At 28.7% G+C, this 23602-nt stretch overlaps 1 protein-coding gene across 4 annotated transcripts in view; it reads right to left on the reverse strand.

Moving 5' to 3' along the window:
* LOC107442911 (cell adhesion molecule Dscam1) overlaps positions 1-23602 on the reverse strand; it is a 165388-nt gene that overhangs the window by 23531 nt on the left and 118255 nt on the right. For all 4 annotated transcript variants that reach the window (XR_015429966.1, XR_015429967.1, XM_087154001.1 and 1 more), the window contains exons 13-20: positions 16382-16533; positions 13471-13602; positions 13222-13383; positions 11670-11740; positions 9407-9647; positions 6933-7031; positions 5221-5277; positions 5001-5129 (exon numbers count right to left, since the gene is read on the reverse strand). Coding sequence is in view for 2 of the 4 variants with exons in the window: in XM_087154001.1 (XP_087010127.1) it covers positions 5001-5129; positions 5221-5277; positions 6933-7031; positions 9407-9647; positions 11670-11740; positions 13222-13383; positions 13471-13602; positions 16382-16533 (1043 nt within the window). In the remaining 2 variants the exon portion in view is untranslated. The remainder of the gene's footprint in view (positions 1-5000; positions 5130-5220; positions 5278-6932; positions 7032-9406; positions 9648-11669; positions 11741-13221; positions 13384-13470; positions 13603-16381; positions 16534-23602) is intronic.

Raw genomic sequence — 23602 nt, forward strand, 5'->3', positions numbered from 1 at the left:
CGACGACTGTCGCTCTTTCTTCAAGGAACCAAATTTCGGGAAAATAAAAGAAATACCCAGCCATTTTATTATCTTCGAAATAATAATAAATAAATAAATAAAGAACTTTCGTAACAAATGTTCCTAATAATCACTTTATCAAACGCTCTATAAAGTTGAATCAACGTCACCCAGACAACGCGAAAAGGACAGATAAAAGTGAGAGATAAATAACAACTAGGCCCGAAGCAAGCTTCGAACCCATGATCTTTCTGGTATAAGACCAGCTTCTGGTTGGGTTGGTTGGTTCTAATGCCACTTGCTGCACGGACAAATCTGCTTGGTGAAACGAAACAAAGTTAAGCAGAGTGTGCGTTTCTTGTTCTTCAGTGGCGCCATCTATGAACAAGAATCCGATTTCTTCCACATCATACGTCACATCCGTTTATAGAGCAGACCCATTCTCCCATCCACAGATCGAAATTTTGACCTGAATCAGAGAACGATCGATCCCCAATCCAGTAATTCAAGAGGTATTGATTTGTTATGGGAACTTGGAGGACTTTTGCGACTCGACAGATTTAACGTACATCAGTCATTTTACTTCACGGGGAGTCTTCGGCCGGCGGGGTTCGAACCCACGAACTCTCGAACATAGGTCCAGTGCCCTACCGACCAGTCTATCCCGGCCTAGACCAGCTTCTTGACCCCTATTCATGCATGTCGGCTTGTCCAATAATTTTATATCCCAAATTTCAAGTTTCGTTTTTCTAGCTAACCATCTCCCACAATGCACTAGGATGAGATTTCAAGTTGAGAAAATATTTTAGTCATAAATTTGAAACTTCACATTTCGTCGCAAATCACATGATTTCATAACGAAATGATCCACAAAATTTAAGAAAGACAGCTGAAGGATTGCTGAATCACCAAACATGAGATTTTTAGTTTTGAGAGATTGCAGAACAATTTAATTTCTTACACAGAAATAAATAGGCTGGATAATGTTTTGATAAGAATGAGTCATCCCACGAGTCACCGTGAAGGCTGTTCTAAGAAAAATATTCACCATTAAAATAAATAGATAAATAGTAATAGTTCAAAACCATAGAGCCAAAAAACTTATCAGGATTTTAAAACGGACAAATAGTTAAAATATGGAAACTTTTATTAAGTTTTTTAAAAATCACCAATATGACAAAATGTTTCTCTCAGATAAAAATCATAATATTTAATTAATATCCTTACTTTTTGTATATTTTATGAATAAAAAAATTTAGCATTGTAATAACCTTACATATATGCATGCATATCACAAACGCTTCTAATTTTTTTTAAAAAAATGTAACTTTTCTATAAATTTAAATTTTAAAATTTTTTTTAAGCTTAAAATATACTGTAAAAAATAACTTGTTAAGTTTGTAGAAAAAGACTGTCAATTGATGTGCCAATGTAAAACCGTTTATTTCACAGGAAGATACTGTTATCGAAAAACGGACGCTAATTTTTTAAGCAGAAAAGTACTGTTATTATAACGAACAAACTCTGTTATTTTAATAAGGATGAAACTATATAAAATAACTGTGTCAGTATTGTGGTTCGTGCTAGCGGAGATCAGAATTTGCTAGACCAGTCAACGCCAGAAATCAAACCCGGGTCACCGCATCTGGAAGCGAGCGCTCTGTCCCATGAGCAGCGGCAGCTCTAGTGTATGGAGTTGAAAACTTTAGTGGCCAACCCTAATAAAATTGTCTGACAATTTAATCAAATTCGAGAATCATATGTATGTGAACAAATCGTTAACGCGATTTGTCGAAATTTTCAAGAATTAAATTTTAGATTCTGGAAGTCTTTAATTTTTACTTTAAGTCTTCAACTCTTGATTTGAATTTAAGATTGCAGTAAAAATTTAATCAGATTAAAAGTTTTGATTCGTGAGAGGCTGCAGATCAATAGTCTTACGAAACACGGAATTTTGCGAGATTCGTGGACAAATCACATTCTCTGCTACGAGTTCTTAGACCTGGAAGGAAGATATGAAAAATCGGAATTCTGGGGAACACCCAGAAGACATAATCCCGGGTCGTTTATAAATATCATATAAAATAACATAAGAGACATCTAGCCAAAAGAATCCTAAACATTTTTGCATTAAGATCATATAACCTCCAAAATATCTGTCTTTTTAGTGTATGTTTTCTTAACACTTTTATTTGATTAAAAGTATAGCAAATCAATACAGATATGTTTCAATTCATGACTTCCGCAGTGAACTCACCGAGAAAAAAAGTACAAGCAAACTACCAGAATATGGTAACGTTTTCCGGGTTTTTGGCTCTACACTGTTAGATTTTTTATTCTGAAATTATGTTTAAGTAAACGGTAGCAGTCTGTCCATTCGATTATCCGTAAAGATTACGATAAAACGCAAAGATTGCGATAAACGTTATCCGTAAAGATTACGATTACAAGCATAGCAAATCAATACAGATATGTCTCAATTCATGACTTCCGCAGTGAACTTACCGAGAAAAAAAGTACAAGCAAACTACCAGAATATGGTAACGTTTACCGGGTTTTTGGCTCTACACTGATAGAATTTTTATTCTGAAATTATGTTAAAGTAAACGGTAGCAGTCTGTCCATTCGATTATTCATAAAGATTACGATAAAACGTAAAGATTGCGATAAACGTTATCCGTAAAGATTACGATTACAAGCATAGCAAATCAATACAGATATGTCTCATTTCATGAATTCCGCAGTGAACTCACGGTGAAACAGCGTACAGACAAAACTACCAGAATATGGTAACGCTTACCGGGTTTTTGGCTCTACACTGTTAGAATTTTTATTCTAAAAATTATGTTAAAATTACCGGTTGCAGTCTGTCCATCCGATTATCCGTAAAGATTATGATAAAGAGCATTTTTTTACTCTTACGGGTTTGAAACCGATTACAAATAGTATGGTTGTAAAACCATGAATACAAAACTACACGGTTTTTTAACATCGCATAAGATTCATTCCTTAACCCTTAACATTCCTTAACCCTTTGCAGCTAGTATGGTTTCAAAACCGTAAAAATGAAATTATCTGGACATAGGAGCTAGGCTTTCATAATGTAGTAGGCATTGGAGACTGCAGAACACAAATAGGGGAGTGCAGGAGAGGAGAAACACTGGCGTCAACGCTGAGACTCGAACTCCAGTTTTGCCAGTCACAAGACTGACAGATTAGCCGTCTTCAAAACGATCCGCCAAGATGGCGATTATAGAAGGAGATTATAGCCAAGACGGCGTCTTGGCTATAATATGTACGGAGTTGCAAGGGTTTAAGTCCCTTCAATAGGTGAGCTTAGTTGGTGCGATAAGATTCCGGCTGCTTTACCATATTAGGTGGAAGCAGTTAATAAACGGTTTCACCTCATGTTTACAGTTTAATTACCATCTTATTTTTGATTATTCGACTATTTTGTTCGAGCATGATAAAAAACAATTAAATAAATTTTTATTTAACCATTTTTTTCCTGAGAAATTTCGGACAGCGTATGAGAACACCAAAAAGTTAGGTAATTTTTATCGAAGCGTTATGATTCCTGTAAAATTAACAATTAAATATGGTTTCATAATATGAGTTTTTCTATCAGTTTTTTGAGGCCGGATCACATCGGTATTTAGTTGAGAAGCAAATCAATAGATTAAGAACTCCAGCACAGTATAGACATCTAAAGTAAATCTTTTCTTTTAAGTTCTACTTACTTTAGAAGTAAAACAAATACTAAGAAAAAAAGCTCGATAAAATGTTTTCTGAGATCATTGAATTAAGTTAAGAATATTTCTGAAAAAATGCTGAAAAAAACCTAGAGAGCTAAAAGTGTTTTTCCCTCGTATTGCAGCCTATTTTTTTTATTTATTTTTTGTGCAGGTGTAAGCGTAATAAGGTGTTATGATTAAAAACTTTTTTTATGGTTTTATATTATTAATGGTTTCTTATGCCATTATAAGTGAAAGAACTGATGTATAAATATTTTTTACATGGAATGATTTTATTGGGTTTCATGCAAGTTGAAATTTATTTGTCGATACTAATGTAATTACATTTCCTTAATTTTACTAAATATATTTTTCCCATAACATTCCCTACACTTTATTTCTACGTATGCAGAAGTATTTTTGTTAATTTAATCCTCTTTTTTAAACTTTTTGGAGACAATTTTAAGGTTTCGTTAGCGAAATATGTTGAATGAATAGCAAAGTAAGACAAAAGTATGGTTAAAACCATCAGGATATGGTTCAATTAACCGTGTTTATGGCTCTATTAGAACTCAAAATAACGCGGTAGTTTATACTTAAGCACTCTAGTACTGATACTTAATTATTTATACTTAAGCACCTAGTTGGTAAAATTAACAATGAAATATTGTCCTATAGCATGTGATAAAATTTGGTAAATATGAAACAATTTGTTATTTTTGTAATGATATCTAAGAGCATGTTATGAAAACCACTCATTCAGTTGAATTTACTTCTTTATTTTGTATTTTTAACTAAATATGTTTTAATAATAAGCTATTATTAGCACATATTTAGTAAGTATTATTAATATATTTTAATCTTGAAAAAAAAATTAAACTATAATCTTGAAAACCTGAGCGGTAGAATTACAAATAAATGGTTTAAATACCATATATTTTGATTTTATTAAGCAGAATTATGGTCTTTTTTAAACCATAAATATCATTCCCATCAGTTTTGTTGTTTTTGAGAATTTCTGCTTTTAAATTTAGAAATCAATCATTGTCAGCGCTTTCTAGAAAATTCTCGGCTCAGTGAATTATGTTGAACGAAGGGATTTTATTTAACTGAGAAACTTCATTGCAACTGATGCTTATTATTAGAATTTATGATGAAATGAGAAACGAAATCTAACAATTGTTTGACTTTTTAAGTTTTTCTTGGATATATTTCAGATTTTGTAGGCACAAAAAAAACTTATAAACTATGATTTAATAGACGTACCACTTCCAGCTGTTTTAGTGGATATTGTTTCGCTCCCATTTCCTCTTCCGGCACTGTTTGTTGCCACCAGAAAGCAGTAATATTTTGTCCCACATAACAAATCGTGCAATGTGTAAACTGTCCTTTCCCCTAATTAAAGAAATAATTAATTTGCAATTTTCAGACATAAATAATTCTAATTACATACACTGTCAAAATAACAAAATAAAATGTCGTTTACCTGGAATTACAGTTTCTTGCCATAAAGTTCCATCACTTCGATGATGCAATATAAATCCTGAAATGAACAATACATGTATACAACTACATTTCAACCATAATTCTTATAAAAATGTACTTGGATATAATTTTTTGAATTTGAAGATCCCAGAGCAATTGAAATTCATATTTTTGATTTATTTAATATTATTTTTATTTTATTCAAAATATCTCGAATAACTTGTTTATAAAAATTTTGTTTTTTTATCAACAAGTAACTTAAAGACAAATAATTCAAACCATTCTTCCTAATTTTGGGAAAAAGTAAATAAAATGGATAAAATCTTGTAAAAACTGAGTGAAAAAATCCGAATCAAATTACAGTAAAGAAAACCCTGTCATCCTGAATGCTAGTACTTTTCCCATAAAATTTATTTTTAGAGTGAAATTTTATGGAACAAAAAAATCTGATGCTCCCTAATTTTTACGGTGTTAAATTTGACAGTAAAAAATAGATTTTGAGGGTGAAATTGACTCTATGAATGCTGAGTTCAAGATTCCAGTACTTTTTGCCGCAATTGGTTTCGTGCATTAAATTAATAATCAAATTTTTTTTAACTATTTAATAAACTATTTTTAATAACTTGGAACTTACAACTATTTGAAAAAAAAATGAAAAAAAATTTTTTTGTTGTAATTCGCAGAATTTTTTATTTTGCTGTAATATCATTATAAAAGTAGTCATAATTTTAATTAAGGATTCTTTGTAAAAATTGGATCGTTAGTGCATAAAACCAGTCTAAAATAGTTTTATCGCAACTCGTATATGTATATTATTTTAACAAAAATCAATTATAAAGCTATTGGTATTTGTTGTCAATATCAATATTAATTCCAATGATATTTCACTTCCAGCTTATTTATTAGTTCCGAAAAGTAACCCATTCCCCGATTCAAAAAATGGAGTTAACAAATGTGGAAAATGTGAAAAAAAAATAAAACAAACACAATTTTGATTCTATTGAATCAGTTATTTGCTTCGTATTTCTAACTACAATAAAAACCAGAGAAGTAGCAAACGAATCCAAAGTACAAAAGAAGTACTCTAGATCCGAGTGCTTCGAGACTTTTGAAAAAATTACGAGTAGTTTCCAAATTCTGGAAAAAAATATCACCTCATTTCTATTTTTTAAAAATATTTTATAACTGTTGTTGAACTGCCGACCCAATTTTGGGTTTACAACACTATTGATGAACTCCGTAGCCTTTTAACTTTGAACCCAATCTAGAAGACAAGGAATCTCCTAGATCTGTACCCGAAGAAGCACGACTTTTTATGGGAACATGGAGGAGTTTGTGACTTGACAGATTTAACGTACATCAGTCACCATTTTGATGATGCATTAAAACGAACTATTCTTTAATACTCGCTCCTCATATCGAACATGAAATTTATTGCAAACTATTTTCATTTTATGCATGTTATAGTTTTATTTACAATTATTCAACTTTATGTTAAATGAGTTTAAGCTATAGCTCAATAAACTTCAAGTTTTAAGTTTCAAGTTTTAAACTCCAAGATAATTATTTTTCTCCTAAAACATTATACTGTGACAAGTATTATCTTTCAAAACAAATGTTAAGGTATCTAGTTAGATATTTAAATGTAACGGCATTTAAGAGTATGGCATGGTTAAAAAAATATCAAAATTATAAAATTTTTGTGTAAATTACCTGTAACAGGTGCATTTGGTATACTTCTGTACTCCCAAGTAATTTTTATAGAAGTTGAAGTTGTGTAATGATTCTTAATTACTGGTGGTAATGGTCTATCTGAAAAAACAAAGAGTAGGTCATTAAATTTTAAAAATTAACATTGTAAGTTTTTTTTTCATTAGAGTTATATGTAAAATATCTGTGTAAAAAAATTTGATATACATTTTTGTTTAATCTATCAACATTCTTCAAGGTGGCATTTTAATCAAGACTAAGAAATTCGTGAATGAAACAAAAATTACAGTTTTTTTTAAAGAGATGAATAAATTTGACGTGTTGCATGTGGTTATTAAGAAATTAGGTACTACAGTGTAGTCTAGATATCTCAAAGTTGAAGGGACGTTAAAAAGTTTTACGATAGCGAGTTTTCGAGATAACAAGTTCAGGACTAAATATGTTCGAAAAAGTAGAAAAATATAAAAATATATTCTAAGTTAATACTCTAAAAGCTGGAGTCATGAAACATAATGAATAACTTCTTTTAAATATGTATGAAATGATAGTTGACTATAAGTCTAAATACAACAGTAATAACTTAATTTTTTAAAGTAAGACATAAATGATTATGAATTAAATAGAAAATAATTGGCTTACAATTGACTTACATAGTGATTTTTCTGAAGAAAATTCGAATTTTATTTCGAAAAATATTCGCCATAACTCGTTTTAGAAAAGAAACTCCTCTACATATTAATTCAAATTAACATTAGGTTGATATGTTATGCCAACGGGGAAAAATATTTTTCGACATAAAAAAGTTTTCGATGTACAGAAGTTCGAGATATCGAGAGTATACTGTACCTATTATTTTATTTAAAAAAATATTGCTAATTTTATCAAAGCTGGAATTTTCTAATGAGTAATTTAAAGTTATAAGTCGAGAGGAGATCAGAATTTGATGAAAAAAATTATTATTGAAATCAAGAATCTGATAATAAGAATTGAATTACTTTTTTTACAATCGTAAAATAATTCATAAAATATTTATTTAAACATTAATCGAACATTAATCGAATTAAAGGATTGTGCAAATTGCCTTAATTATACAAATATTAAAAAAATATCTGTTACGGGTGACTATATAGAGGAAATTATTGTTTCAGACACAACGTATTCAACAAATAATTGTTTCCTTTATTTAATCTGCAACAAATGTGTGCAAAAAAAATTCCCATTATTTTACTTTTTATAAGTGGATTACGCAAAATAACGCAAATATTTAGAGCAAAGAAGCTTTAAATGTATCTCCAATTGTAGTCTGAAGCCTCCCCCAGCACCAGACTAAGAATTTTCATTCTAAAATTATGATGAAATAACAGGCATCATTCTGTCCATCCCATTAACCATAAAGTTTACGGTAAGGAAAGTTCTTTACCTTTTACAACTAAAAACGTTTGCAACTAGTATGGTTATAAAACCATGAATACAAAATTGAACTCTTTTTTAACCGTTTGCAAATAGCAAAGTTTATAATTATAAATATGAAAAGCTATTTGTCAAAAATTATGCATTTTTACCAAGATTACTAGCTGCATACCTGTTCTTCTTACGGGATAAGAAGAAGCAAATGTAAGTTTTTTTTCTTCTTCTTTCTTTTTCTTTAATATTCTTTTATTCAATAAACGTTTCAAAGGCAGGCGATACTACAATGCCAGCAGGAAATGGAAAGAATCAAAGGATGGTTGGAAAATAAAATTTATTTTACCTTCTTCAGACCGAAGTTATACTTTTTGCTTTCATTGAAGCAAAAATAAAAGATAATAGATCATGTAAAAATTATTTTTCGACATTCAAGTTTAAAATTAGACGGAAAAAAATTGAATTTTAATAAATGCGATGTAATACCCATCAGAATATTAAGAGACCCTAAACATTTTGTGTTATTTTAAGTTAATACCAAATCGAGAATTCATGCGTACTTTAAATAGTGTAGTTAAATCTAAACGCCACTAATTTATAAAACTTACACCAATCTCAGATGCATTTAATTCATTCATAGTTTTCAACAGGGCGGAGGATGTTATGTCATATTTCAATACTCCGTAAATTTTGGAAAGTAAGGGATGATTTTGTTTGTATTAGGGGTGATATAATCCAAGACAGAAGAATACAGCTACACAAAAATTAACTCTATTAACAAAATATTTCGAAAGATATGTTGTTGTTTTTTTTCATTTTTGGTCTAAGTTGGCCGATACCAAAGTGTCGCTATAGGCTCAGAAATCGATCCCAGTACCAACACACCTTACAAAAATTAAATTACAAAATCTTAATAAGATAAAACATGTGCTTAATTAAAGCATACCAAAACATTAAACACATTTATTTTCAAAGGATCTCGAAGAAAGGCTATTTAACTTGTAAACTTCCGCACCAATTTATTAAATCCTGACAAACAAGTAAGTTTTAATTAATGAATTTAAATTACTCACCAAACTGTAAAGTTCTTGCGGATATGATTTCAGATGGCGGACTTGCTCCTCTTTTGTTGAATGACTGAAGTATGAAGCTGTATTCCACATTTCGATTTAAATTACTTAGTTCGTAAAATTGTTCTGAATTTAAGCGTGCATTGTCAACAGGGACAAAAGTAAATGGTTCTTTGCTGGACACAAGCTTATAGCCGACATAAAATCCATCGATGCGAGACTCATCTTCTGAAGATGACGGCACCTGCGAAACATAACATGCATTACAACTGAAGTTAGGATTGCATTGTTATAAACATAATCATAATGATAATAATTATTCCTATTATGATGATTATCAGTTTTATGATTTTTAATAATTTAATTTTTACCATAAAAATGTTGGTTTTTTTATTTATTGCAATTTAGTCTCTTTTATTAATATATTCATCATTATCCTAAAAACGTGAATGCTACATAATCTTTTTCAGTATGATAGTAATTATCATCAACCATTTTATATTAATTATTACAACCATGTTTTAGATTAAGTTTTTATACTGTAAGTTTTTCATTTTTAAAAATTTGCAATAAGTTTGATAACATAAATTTTTTGTAGTTAACTCTAATTATTAACACGACGTGAATATGCTGAGAATGCCATTTACTGGACTTGAATCGGATAAAAGTTTTACATTAGGTAATTATAATTTAATTTAAAATCTAATTTCTATATTTTGCATTTATTGAGTGGTACACTCCTCCTCAAACATGTTTGATAGATTGTACTTTATTTAAGAGTTATAACTCAAAATGTTTCAGCAAGTAATTGAAAAAATAAATCATATCGGTATATCTTTAAAATACAACAAAATAATACTTGGATCTGAAATAATGTTTCAATAGGGCCTTTAAAGCTTCTAAAACTTTTAGTATGTGCTATATTACTATCATGCGTCATCATGTATTTTTAAGAAAAGAGTTTTCGAGTTTGAATAATTTCATATTTATTAGCTTTTTTATTTTTGGTAATTTCTTTTTTTTAAGTTCAGGTTTAGTTATTTAATTTATTTTAATATTATTATTTTCTTTTGATTTTGTAAAAATTAGAATAAGCTTTTAGATTATTTAATCTGCAGGAAGAAAGCTATCAATTTATAATTAAATGTGTCACTGAGTGATAATAAAGTATCCAGAAATATTTGAAAAGCCCAATATGCTTTTATTTCCAGTTGGGATAATATAAAAAAAGAAATATTTGAAAACTTTTTGAATGAAAATTCAATTTTAATAGTTCTAAAAATTTGTTCAATAAGCTTTTAAGAAACCGCCTAAATTGTTTACGCAAATTTCACTGCATATTTATTAATTTATCTACATTATATAGAAGTTTTCATTATGCATCCATTATTTCAATTTCAGTACTGCTTTTTCAGTAGTTAAATATTTTTAAAATGCTTTTAATAAATTTTGCCTTTTTTGTCATTGTATACAACAATTCTCTTTTCCAATGAACTGAACGTATATTAATAATTAATATTTCATATTTTTATATACAACTTATGAATAAGGAAAATATCACTTTAAAAATTTTATTTTACGAATACAAACATATGTATAAAATAAAATAATCATTCATAAAATATTTATTAGGTAAGATTTTCAGAGATAAAAATAGGTTATATCCTGGGCAATTCCACGAAAGTGTCAACTTTTAAGTGAAATTTTTTTTTTATGAATTGCATATTTTAATTTTAAAAATATGTTCAAAAATAGCCAAAGTCTACATATTATTGTTTAATTTTTGATAATTTTAAGTTTTTTGAATCTGGCAGCATTCTGAAGTAATCACATGGCTGACAAGTGAATTCTTCACATTTGTGCTCAAATTGTTTTCTTGAAAAATACTTAGAAAATAAAAGAAATGCATCTTTCTTTTGAAATATTTTGATAAAAATATGCATATAGTACAAAATTTAAACATTTAAAACATAGCCTTTAAGTCATTTTAAGTTTAATATATTAAATAAAAGTAACTTTTTTTGTGTCATTCCGTCACATGTTTTAGTATATTTTTTTAAATAGCAACTGCGTTTTTGAATGCAATTTTTGTTTGAATGCAATTTAAAAATAATTGCTTTTTAAAGCAATTATTTTTAAATTTCAGGAATAATATTTCAATAATTACGTAGTTAACCAATTAAATGTAATTAATCAATGAATTAAATTTTGATATGCAAATTGTGAAACTAGATTAAATATGAATTGAGTTAATGGAAAACATTACCTGCCATGAGATGTTCATGCTGGTTGAGGAAATGGCAGTAGCTTTTATTGAGTGTGGTGGTAATCTTGGAGCTGTAAATCAAAAACTATTACAGAAAACAAGAAAAAAATTGAATCATAATTATGAAAAAATAAAACATCAACAGGTGAGTTGAAATAAAAATACAAGAAGTAAGAATGTTCAATTTTCTAAACATCAGACATGTAAATGTTTTGCCCAGGAAAGGCAATGATTCACATTAATAGATGCTTATTATTGAAAAACTGATAATATATGAGATGTGAAATATCCTAATTATACAAACAACAATCGTTACGAAATCTTAAAAAAAAACTGTGAATGCTTCTAAACACGTTATTACAGGGGAGCTGCCCCTAACAGCATACAACGATATGCCCGGGCATAGATTTTCATGCAGTTTTAATCCTGATGATGTGCCGAAACTCTATTAGAAATTTGACTCAACATTAACGCGATCATCTGTTATTTATAACGATTTTAAACTTGTGCAGTGTGCAAAAAAAAATGAACCACCCTGAATAACATTAATTTAATGATATCTTCATGCTCTAGGGCACAATCTTAATGGCTCGAGAGGGTGACCTCAAATGTACTAATTAATAGGTGCAGGCGATATTTAAAGATACGAAATCAGACACAAAAACGTACTTTCTCTAAATAAACTTGCCTTATTTTCGACAGATTCAGATTTCTGACCCCATAAATACAATGGGTGGCCACAATCTGGGAAATATGGTCCCTATAGTTAGGTCAGCAGAGTGCTTCAAAGTTTGAACCTCTTAATGTTAATTTTACTTTTTGCATATTTTGCAATATTTCGAAACTTTTTATGCAAATTTAAAAATTTTGTACGCAATTATAAAATTTGTTTATTCAAAGATATTTTCTTAAAAAAATAACTTATAGTAAATATTTATCATTTTTTATTATTTTATTCAATAAGGGTCTAAAAAATTTAAATTTTTGTAAAATTTTTTGCATCTATTAAAATAATATTTTTTTTTTTTGCGAAATACAAAATTAGAGCGAATTCGGTCAAATTGTTCCGGATTAATTAAATTTCAAAAAAGTCAGATTTTCAAAATTCGATTTCTCAGTAATCATTCAACTTATTTGTTCAATTTTTGTATCGTATTGTTTTGTATCTATGTAAAGTTGCAATCTTTAAAATGGTGCAAAAAATTTCATATCTTACAATTAATTTTTTTTCACATACTGGTAAATAATATAATAAATAATAATAAATAAGGAGTAAAATTATATTTTGAAAAAAAAAAGAGATTAAGATGTCATTTGAAAAAGTCAGTATAGTTAGGACCAAAATGCTTTCCAGCTTTGAAATCCTATTCCTCGAACTAGACAAGATCAAGTATTTGTATAAATGCAACAAAAATTCATTTTCCAGTGCTATTTATGGAATAAAAATTCAATGTTGCTTTCAAATAAAAGCGGTAACGCGTTGTGCGTGTCTATGTATATCCTTACACATTATTATTTCTCTTATTTAATTTTCACAAATTTTTATACCTACGTTCTTCCAACGTGGTAGCTGCCACTTCAGCACCATATTGGCTCTCACCAATACTATTTAGGCACTTCACTTTGAAGAAGTATCTTGTTTTAGGTTTTAAACCTCTTAGCGTTATTGTTGTTTCTGTGCCATGCACCGTAAGAGGACCACCAACCGTTTTACCTAAAAATAAGTTAAGTCAAATAAATTAAATTTACTCATGTTTTTAAAGACGTTTAATGAGTTTTAGTTCTTTAATGGGAAACTTACCATCAGAGTCCCTCCACATTACTGTATACTGATTGATTGGAGCATTTCCATCAAATGGTCTGTCCCAGGTGAGTTTAATACTGCGGCTTGATATATCATGCACCTCTAGATTCTGTGGAGCATCGGGAATATCTGCATCAGAAAAGAGGTAGAAATGGTGTGAATATGAATTAAAAATATTACGGTAGTTTTATCTATCAAATATCTAAGAAAATTAAAAAAAATTGTGATCACCTAATTCTTTTTTAAAAAAACTTTTTCTTCTTGGTTCAATTACAACGTTTAAGACCGTGTCTATCAGTTTAGGTCCCATTTATTTGTAATATTCACCGGAATTAGTATTGAAAACGATCCAGTTTAAGCTATAGGTTAGAATTTCTGGTTCTTAATTAAAACAAAATATATATATATATATATATATATATATATATATATATATCGTTCAAATGATAAAATTCTCTTTTTTGCACAACTCAAGAAGTATTTAGGAAATCTCTCTGGACCCGTATCTCAAAAATAAACTCACCAACTAATAACTAACCAATAATACCATAACAAAATTAAAAGTGAAAAAAAGAATTCTAAAAAAATTATCAAACAGCAGCGGTTGCCATAGCAACGCATGCTATGACGACGCATGCGCAATGTTTGCTATTACTTTGAATACAATTGAAAAGTGTGATGACGTTCAAATAAGGTGCTCACGCCATAACCCAAAACAGCACACATTTTGCCGATGGGTAATAAATTTTCGGGTTTGTATACAAAATGTTACAGTACTATAAAATTTTACAAAAAATACTAGAATTCAGATGGAGGCATACAATCATGTTCAAAATTCTTAGGTATCCTACGGGCTGAAAATTGGTAATTTCGATGAAAATTTAGCTTCGTTTTACTTATGTCTGAATTTCAGTTTATTAGTTCTCCATAACCCTTTAAACTCATTTTCTTCGAATTAAAGAAATGAAGTTATAATTGTTTTTGTCGTATGCTAACAGACGAAGCAGAAAGTGAACTCACTAAACTAAAATAATTTAAAATAAGTGAAAATTGAACTAAAATAATTTTTTCATTTGAATAAATTATGTTTTTAAGACCTATAAAATTCATTTCAGAAATAAACTTTTTTTTTCAGAATTATATTGTCATAATATTTCTTGCACTTCTTGCAGATTTTTCTGAAAAACGCTGACTTTGCGAAATTTTCTTTACGCTAAAAAATGCTTATTATAAAATTCTTCAAATGTTTGAATGCAAATCTCATATAACGTTAGCGATGTTTTGAACTAAAAACTAAGGTTTAAGTTCAAATTTGTTATTTTTATCAAACTTTAAGTAAGAATATTTAGAATTTTTCTTTAGAAGTTCGATATTAAACAATATATTTAGTTTCATTTCGTTTTTTTTTAATTATAATGCTAATTTACCCAGGTAGTAACACAGGTAATTACATTTTTGATCTAGGAAAAAAAAATTGCTTTACAATTTATTGTAGAGCTTGTAGCGTGATATCAAAAATTTGTGGTTCAAAATTGCTACTATTTTAAAAAATATCTTATAAATTTTTAATTTTTACTTTAAATTTATTTTTTAATAGAGCCTTTTTGAGAAAAATTATGTTGAGTCCAGTCGGAATCCATAAATATAATAGCAACCATGAAATACATAGTTTGTCAGAAATCAGTTTTCCATATTAGAAGAATGGTATTGGTAAAATGAGTTAAAATTGGAACTACAGATAATTTGAATGAGGTATTTGAAATTCATATAAAAAATGCACGAAATTTTAACAATAAATGGAGTTTTTGCCAATCATAACTATTTTTGCAGCAGCTATAGAAAATATGATAAGGCTCTATGATTAAAATACGCAGTTGGACGCAAAACCCTAATATGTTACGTCCAGTAATGGGCTTTACAAATCAAGCAGTTTCAATGCTGATTAATTTATCAATTATAATTTATTATTAATTGATTTATTTAATAATTCTGACTATATTAATGAAAGTTTTCAGAGGATTAAAGTTTCGATGTTTATAAAAATTCCAATTATAAGTAAATTTGTGCATTTTTCTTATTTAATTAGCTTCAAGCACATAATTAAAGTTATTTGTAGCCTCAATAGTTAAGATGTTACCCTATTTTTTATTACCTTGGGAAACTCTGTGAATTGGGAACCCTGTACAGTAGATTGTATAACCATCCTTAATTATTAACTCTTAATTCCTCAAATAACATTTTAAGTTTTGCGATATTTGAGAAATTATTGCTTTCAAAAAATTTTACCAAGGCGTATATAAAACTGGAATACTCTCTTCTAATAATGATTGCTTTAAAATTAGTTTTATATAAATGTTTTGTTACAACTGTTTTCAGTTGGCTGAATTTCATACCCTCAAGTTTCCATATGTCCTACAAGTTCCCATAACAAAGCAATAACTCTGGGGGTACTAAATTGTAGATTGATCATTTTCTGGTTCAAGTCAAAATTAAGATCTATGGAAGAATAAAATTAGCATTAATGAATCTTCCCTGTAAAACGGGCTGTGACGTATGTATGGTTGAAGTTGTATTTTGGGCCTTAGATTGTGCCATTGAAAAATAGTGAGCGCAACTTCTGCCTTAAAAATCGGTTAAATTCTCATAGCAGACTTGCTCGTATTGGCAAGAGGGCATTAACAACAACAACGTTTTTTTAATTTATATGCTCAATATAAACAAAGCATGGTGAAGGTGTGGATTATACTATTTTACAAAACGTGGTACTATACTAAGTTATCTTTATTGAAAAATATAATAACCATCATCTGTCTAAACTATACGCTAAAGTATTTAATATTTCGTGACAACAAATTTTTATCGATAATTTATTTTGTTTAATGTTTAAAAAGTATAATACAGTAAGTACCTTTTATAGTAACTTGTATATTCATAGTATCCTCTCCAAATTCATTCATTGCAATGCACTCAAATAAAGCTGAATCCTTTCTTTCGGCTTTTTCTATAACCAAAGAAGCTTTTATGCCTTGATCCACTATTTCTTCTATTTTCTGAGTATACCTTAAATTAAGAAATCAATTTACAAGAGAATGAATACGAAAAACTCAAATATAAACATTTCCAAATCTCAAAGCATTAGCTTCAGCTTTTTTCGAATGTTAAAGTGTAAGGTTTCTTGTATCAAAAAACTAATTTTCCAAGGAGTTATTCAAATTCAAAGTAGTGAGTAGCAGGGAAACGTCTGTAGAATTTTTCCCAATTAACGCTTGGAAATTATTACAACAATATCAATGGATTTGCCTAAAACCACTTTCGATATTGATTAACTATTTCATTAATGTCTTTTAAAAATCAAATCATTAGTCCCATTTGAAATCCTTAAAATTTTCAACAGCAATAGTTATATTTTATTATTGTGTCAAACGATTATTTTTTTACATTCAAAAAAATTCATATGTGTTTGATATATTGATGACAAAAGTAGTCTCATATCTAATATATATATATATATATATATATATATATATATATATATATATATATATATATATATATATATATATATATATATATATATATATATATATATATATATATATATATATATATATATATATATATATATATATATATAATATATATATATATATATATAATATATATATATATATATATATATATATATATATATATATATATACATATATATATATATATATATATATATATAAATAAATAAATACAAGAAAACACTAAGAAAGTTAAGAAAAACAAATGATTTGATTTTCTCCAAAACGAATAGTTCAATATAATTATATTTCACCAATATCCGACAATTTATTTAATCTTTTGAGAAAGTATAAATAAGAGAAATATCCAAATCCTATTTGTCGTATTTTCAATCCTTTTTTATGAAAATCATTCGTTGATTGTATTTTTATAAAACTAAGCCTTTATTTCGAAGAGGGCTGCGTAATTTTTTTCTCATTTAATTTATTTCCTAATTTATTTCGCATGTTTAATTTATTCATTATATAAAAAAAACAGATTTAAACGTTTAATTTGAACACATGCAATAAGAGCATTCAAAAGAACTTTTTTTAAATCAAAAAAAGAATTCTCTGAAAAATTAGACTTCAAAGACTGTTTTATATTTAATTATGAAACAAAACCAAAGCACAGTATTTTTAAAACTCTGAAAAAAAGCATTAAAGTACACCAAAATATATTTTTTTAAGGTAAAAATATATTTTGTTGAAAATAACGGAAAGAATTCTTATAATTCATTTTAAATTCAAAGAAAAGAAAGACATACGGCATAAATTTAAAAATGAATTACCTGCATCATGCATGTCGTAACCGTAAGCGAACAAAGAAATGGTTGATCTATGGGGAAGAAAGCTTTTACTGATAGTTGCGACAGCGTCATCCAAGATTTAAAACACACATATCAACAATTCTACCAAAGAAACACTTTTCCATAGGAATAAAAGTTTTTGTCTGGCATAAAAACTTTGTTGACGAATGGGAAAAGAATGAGGAGTAAATCTTCGATTTAGGAACTGGCAGATTGTGGATTCATCGATCATGCGTTTTTGAAAAGTTTTGAGCAATGATGAATCACTTAGACTTCTGACTTTTTGATCGATTTAAAGGAAATCTATTTTTAATAAATCTAGTGGAAGATTACTTTAGATTTTCTAACTTCAGTCAGAGTATTTTTAAACTAACTGATTGTATATATTTTCTGGATTGTTGAACCATTAAATTTCGAAAAAAGTAAATAAAAGTCTTTCGATTCTTATTTGGTTTGGCAAAGTGTATATCAATGAAACAATTTCTGCAAAAGGAAGATATATTACCGATTGGCTACACCAAAGTTTCTCAGATAGTGTGTATAATCATGTGGAATAAGATTACACCTGGAAACTAAATTTTTATTGCATTAATACAAACTTTTGACCTTGCCTAATTTGAATGTGAGAATTTCAAAGCTTAAATTAGTTTCACTCCTAAAGATAAATAATTTTTTTTAAAAAAAAACGACATTTTTAGTCTTTTTTTGCCGAAATGCACAATTTTAAAAAAATTATAAATGACACGAGGTTGCGTAAATGTTGCGTAAATTTCTATGCGAAAAAAAAGAGGTTGCGTAAATTTCTACCAGAGCTAAGACACATTATCAGGAATAAAACTAAACGGGAATCCATGACCGAAAATGCCGTCGTTGTCGTACGGATGGGCGTGCTTTTCTGTCATGAGCTGTTCAAACCTAGACACAAAGAAACAGTTCTTAATTGAAAAGCCCCTATCGGCATATGACTACATTCCCGTGCATGGGTTCCTATGCAATTTTAATCTTGTCTTGATGATGTGTCGTAACTACCCTATAAGTTTGTTGTAACATTTATGCTTTTCGTCTGCTGTAAAAATAAAGTTTTTTCTTATCTTGTACGTGTCGACAAAAAATTAACTAAAATTGTCATTTTTTTTAGAAAAAAGTACTGTTACTTAAAGAGAGAAACCGATTGCAAATTTGAAATTGGTGACAGAAATGTATCGAAGATTTGTTAAAAAATTTCATGGAAATAGAGGGTGAAAAAAATTGTAACGACGTATTCCCGTGCATGGGTTCCCACGCAATTTTAATCTTGATGATGAGTCATAACTCTCCAAGAAGTTTGTCGCAACATTTATGCGTTCGCCAGTTATATATAACGTTCTTAAATTTATACAAGTCGACAAAAAATTGACTAAAAATGCCATTTGAAAAAAAAAATAACAGTTACTTAAGTAAAGAAACCAATGGCAAATTTGAAATTAGTGACAGGAATGTAAAAAAATGATTTTTTAAACGATAACATGCAACAGAGGACGGAAACAAATTGTTCCCTAGTGTTATTTAACAGTACACAAAAAGGTTTTCCCTACATGATTGGATGCAATTATTTTTCTGCAGAAATCCCATTTTTCTTTCTTTTGATTTTCCAAAAGTGAGAAAGAAAATGTATAATTTTTATATTCGTATTGCATTACATTCAATTTAATTAACATGTCTATCTTCGATGACTAAACTATCTTCAAAAGGCTGTTCACATACAAGTATAACGTACAAGGACACGAGAAACAAGGAAAGATATGGATGAATATACTCGAAAATTTTTTGGTATATTCTACAAATATTCAATAGATGCAAAACTGGGGACTGGCATGCAACCCAGTTATTAAGCATTCAATTGCACATTTTTCTCAATGCCCGTTACAGTAGCATTGATGTATTCCTGTTGACTTCCTGAGTATTGTTGACCTTTTTTTGGTTAATGGCGGGGACTTGGGTCTATTTCCCATTGGCCTCAGAAATGCCAGATTTGCTAATCTCTTATCGTTACCCTGTGGGCACCTATGGCTAAGCCACGACGGTGGAGCAGCGTCGCCCACGTCATACAACCACAGACCCGTTTATAGGGCTGGTTACAATCACGCAGGAGAAAGGGCATAGAACACAGAGAGAGAAGGAAACATCCATGTCCTGATCGGCAATTGTTGACATTGGGTTACTGAAACATTTCCCCCTAAAGTGACACTGATTCTTGAAAAGGACAAAAGATTGTGTATTCCTAGAGATAATTTGATATTTGCAGTGACAAAATTCCTGCAACCTCAATGATAGCTTGCTTCTGGGTAAGAGGAAAGTTCTGGTTTATGCACTCCTAATGACAAGTAAGTTCTTGTCATGAATAAGGTTTTTGTACCCCCAATGCCAAAGACACTGTAGGATTGCATTTGTTTCTGTTGTAGCAGGAATTGGTAGAAACATTCCATTGAACATGAGCATGAAGACAACAATTTTACAATTACAGTTTTACTTTTTATTCCAACCGTCGTTGAACAGCCGACAAATGTTTGAGTTTACGACTATTGATGTTCTACACCGTAACCTTGTATTTTTGAACCAGGGACAAGGGAACTTCTGGATCAAGTATTGGAAGACATTTGCCTTCTTGGAAGATTTTTTTAAGCGAATAAACTCGCATTTGCGTTAAATGGGTAGAATAACCACGAAAACCATCAACGGTTGGACTAACGGCAAGGGGATTCTAACCCTTAATCCGTCTGCAACTGAGGATACTTTACGTCAGCTCCGTGGTCAGTGCGAGCTGAGTGCGAAATTCGTGTCTATCAGTCTGCGAGAAAATTAGTATTTTATTTTGTTTCATAATCATCGTTGAACAGCCGACCCAAATTTTGAGTTTACGACTACCAATATTTTACTCCGTAGCATCGTAATTTTGAGCCCAATCCAGAAGACAAGGGGACTCCTGGATCTGTACCTCCAGAGGTAGTGATCTGTTATGGGAACACGGGTGACTTTGACTCCGACAGATTTAACGTGTCCCAGTAATAATTTAATACAAGGGGAGTTTTTGGCCGAACGAAATCAAACTCTCGTTATCACGAGCACGAGTTCAACGCTCTACCAATCAGGCTATCCCGGTCCTCAGGGAATTAATATTGTGATTTTTTAATGCGACCAAGGCTATATTGAGCATTCCTTGTGTATACCAGAAGCTTGTCGAGTGTGCATATTTCCATGTATTTCCCGTCAATATGCGTCGTTTGAAACCAAGAGAAAAATTAAATCTAATCTTACATTACCCCTTACAAACGGCAATTTAGGCAATTGGAAGAAATAATTATTGTAAAAAATGGAAAAAAAAGGGAAAAAAAATATTTATAAAAAACACAACATTAAATAAAAATAAATGTAGGATATATAAACTGATATCCCAAATCTAAAATATGTATTGTAAATATCTAAGTAAATATGTAAAGTATGTAAACATGTATCTAAAATATGTTGTGACCTTTTAACTTTCAACGAAATATTGTGTTGCAATTAAGGCAGACAGAAAACTTTTAACCTAATTTATCAATTTAATTTATCTGATTATCTAATCTATTTTATCTAATTTATCAATATATATATATGGGTAATTCTCACAAAAACAGTCCTTTTCATGTCCCCAGTATATTTTAGGTTTGTTTTACAGCTTACGAAAAAAAAAATTCAGGGAAAGTGTCCTTCAGAATGCAGGCTAACAAAAGAATAAAAATAAAATTATCAATTTTTATTTTTTATTTATTTTAGGTAATTAAAATATACCAATATGTCATTCCCTCACTTGTCCCCACTGCTGATTTAAAAAAAGAAAAAAATTGTTTCTGAAATAAAAAATTTTTTTTTACAAATTCGTGCTTTTTATTTCAGAATACTGAAATATAGAATTCCGAAAATCAATTTTAAATTTAATTTCTGATGAAAATATTAACACAGCACTATTTTAAACTTTGTCCCCAGTGTTTCGCGTCATTCCCTCACAACAATGTTCTTATCACCTGCAATCTTCTTAGAATAAAAATATTTTAATAAAAACTTCAGAATTTAACAACTGGCATCATAGAACAAAATTGCATTATGTTTCCATCTTCAACTTAAAGAAGCTTTGCTGTGGAATAAATTTGAATGAATCATACCAGGTAAATTTTTTTACATTTGTCATTCCCTCATGTCATTTTTTAGAATAAAATAAAATACAACTTCATCGAGAAAGTGGATAATTATATGTTGCTTTCTTGTATGAATATAACTGTATGTGTTTGACTTCGGAAATTAATTAGGCCTAACTGTTATTTTTAAATTTTATTGAATTCGTCATTCCCTCACTAGTGTATAAAGTGAGGGAATGACGCTGAAGTGAGGGAATGATTCAAGATGAATATATTATCAAATTTTTTTTTTGTTCAATGGTGCCAGCCAATTTTATTTCCCAAACCTGTAAAAACTATTAAATATATAAGACTAAATTATAATAAATATCAGATATACTTAGTATGTTATCATTTTCAAACTTTAGGTAGATGTAACTTAGATAAAAACATGTATTAAAATAAAATATCATTCCCTCACTATTAATGTCATTCCCTCACTTTTCAAATAGTGAAAATAATTAATTTACTTATTAATTTGAAAAATAAATTTGAAAATTAATAAATTAATTTATTAAATTAATTAATTTATTTATTAAATTAATTAATTAATTATTACTATTATAAATTAATTAATTATAAATTAATTATTTAAAAAATTAATTAATTGAAATATTATGTATAATTTATAGTATATATACTTTCTTTATAATGCCATTACATATTTCTATTAATGTAAAAAGTTTCAGAGCTTTTTATTCACTTTACTTTTTTGGGATTTTATGAACTGAAAAATGACAGTTTTCGTGAGAATGACCCATATATATATATATATATATATATATATATATATATATATATATATATATATATATATATATATATTATATATATATATATATGTGTAATATAATTTAAAAGTGTTACCTACTGCATACTGTATGAATTAATTAATTGGTAATTTAAGTGAAAATAATTTTATGTAATTTATTATTCTCATTAAAAGTTTCAAACTTTTACATATTACCTAATTTGATGAAACTTCTGCGGTAGAGTTAAATTACAAGGACAAAAATAGTCGATGCTAATGAGTCACTAATAAACGATAAAGTTGCTTAAATATTCAGTGAAAGATTACGAACCGAAATTTAAAATTCTGTGACATTTTTCTTAGCTACAGAATCCATATTACTTGATTAATTATGTCATCAATCAATCTATTTCAGTTCTTTATTCCCCAAAGAGCCACTTGTCTTCACGTGGCTTTCAAACTTCATTTAAGGTACCCAAAATAAAAATAGGGTTTGCTACTTTTTTTTTTATTTTTCATCTTAAATATTTAAACTCTTTAAAATATGAAACATTTAACGCATCTGATAGATGTTCTTGTCGGAGAAGACACGAAACTATAAAGTATATTTTTTACCTTTAATCTTTTTTAATGTTTTCTACGACCATATTCTACTTGAATGGTTGCATGTTGACGAAATTAAATTTTATTCTGTTAAGTTAGAAGTTGTTTAGTTTTCTTGTAAAACTATAGAAAAATTAATTTAACTATGTTAAATAGAACATTATTTAACTAAACTTACAGTTTTTGTTTTAAGAATATTGAGGTGAGATAAATTAAGTAGGGTAACTT

This window comes from Parasteatoda tepidariorum, chromosome 10 (assembly GCF_982258835.1).
Source record: "Parasteatoda tepidariorum strain Cologne lab strain chromosome 10, Ptep-v5.0, whole genome shotgun sequence".
NCBI classification, from domain to species: Eukaryota; Metazoa; Arthropoda; class Arachnida; order Araneae; family Theridiidae; genus Parasteatoda; species Parasteatoda tepidariorum.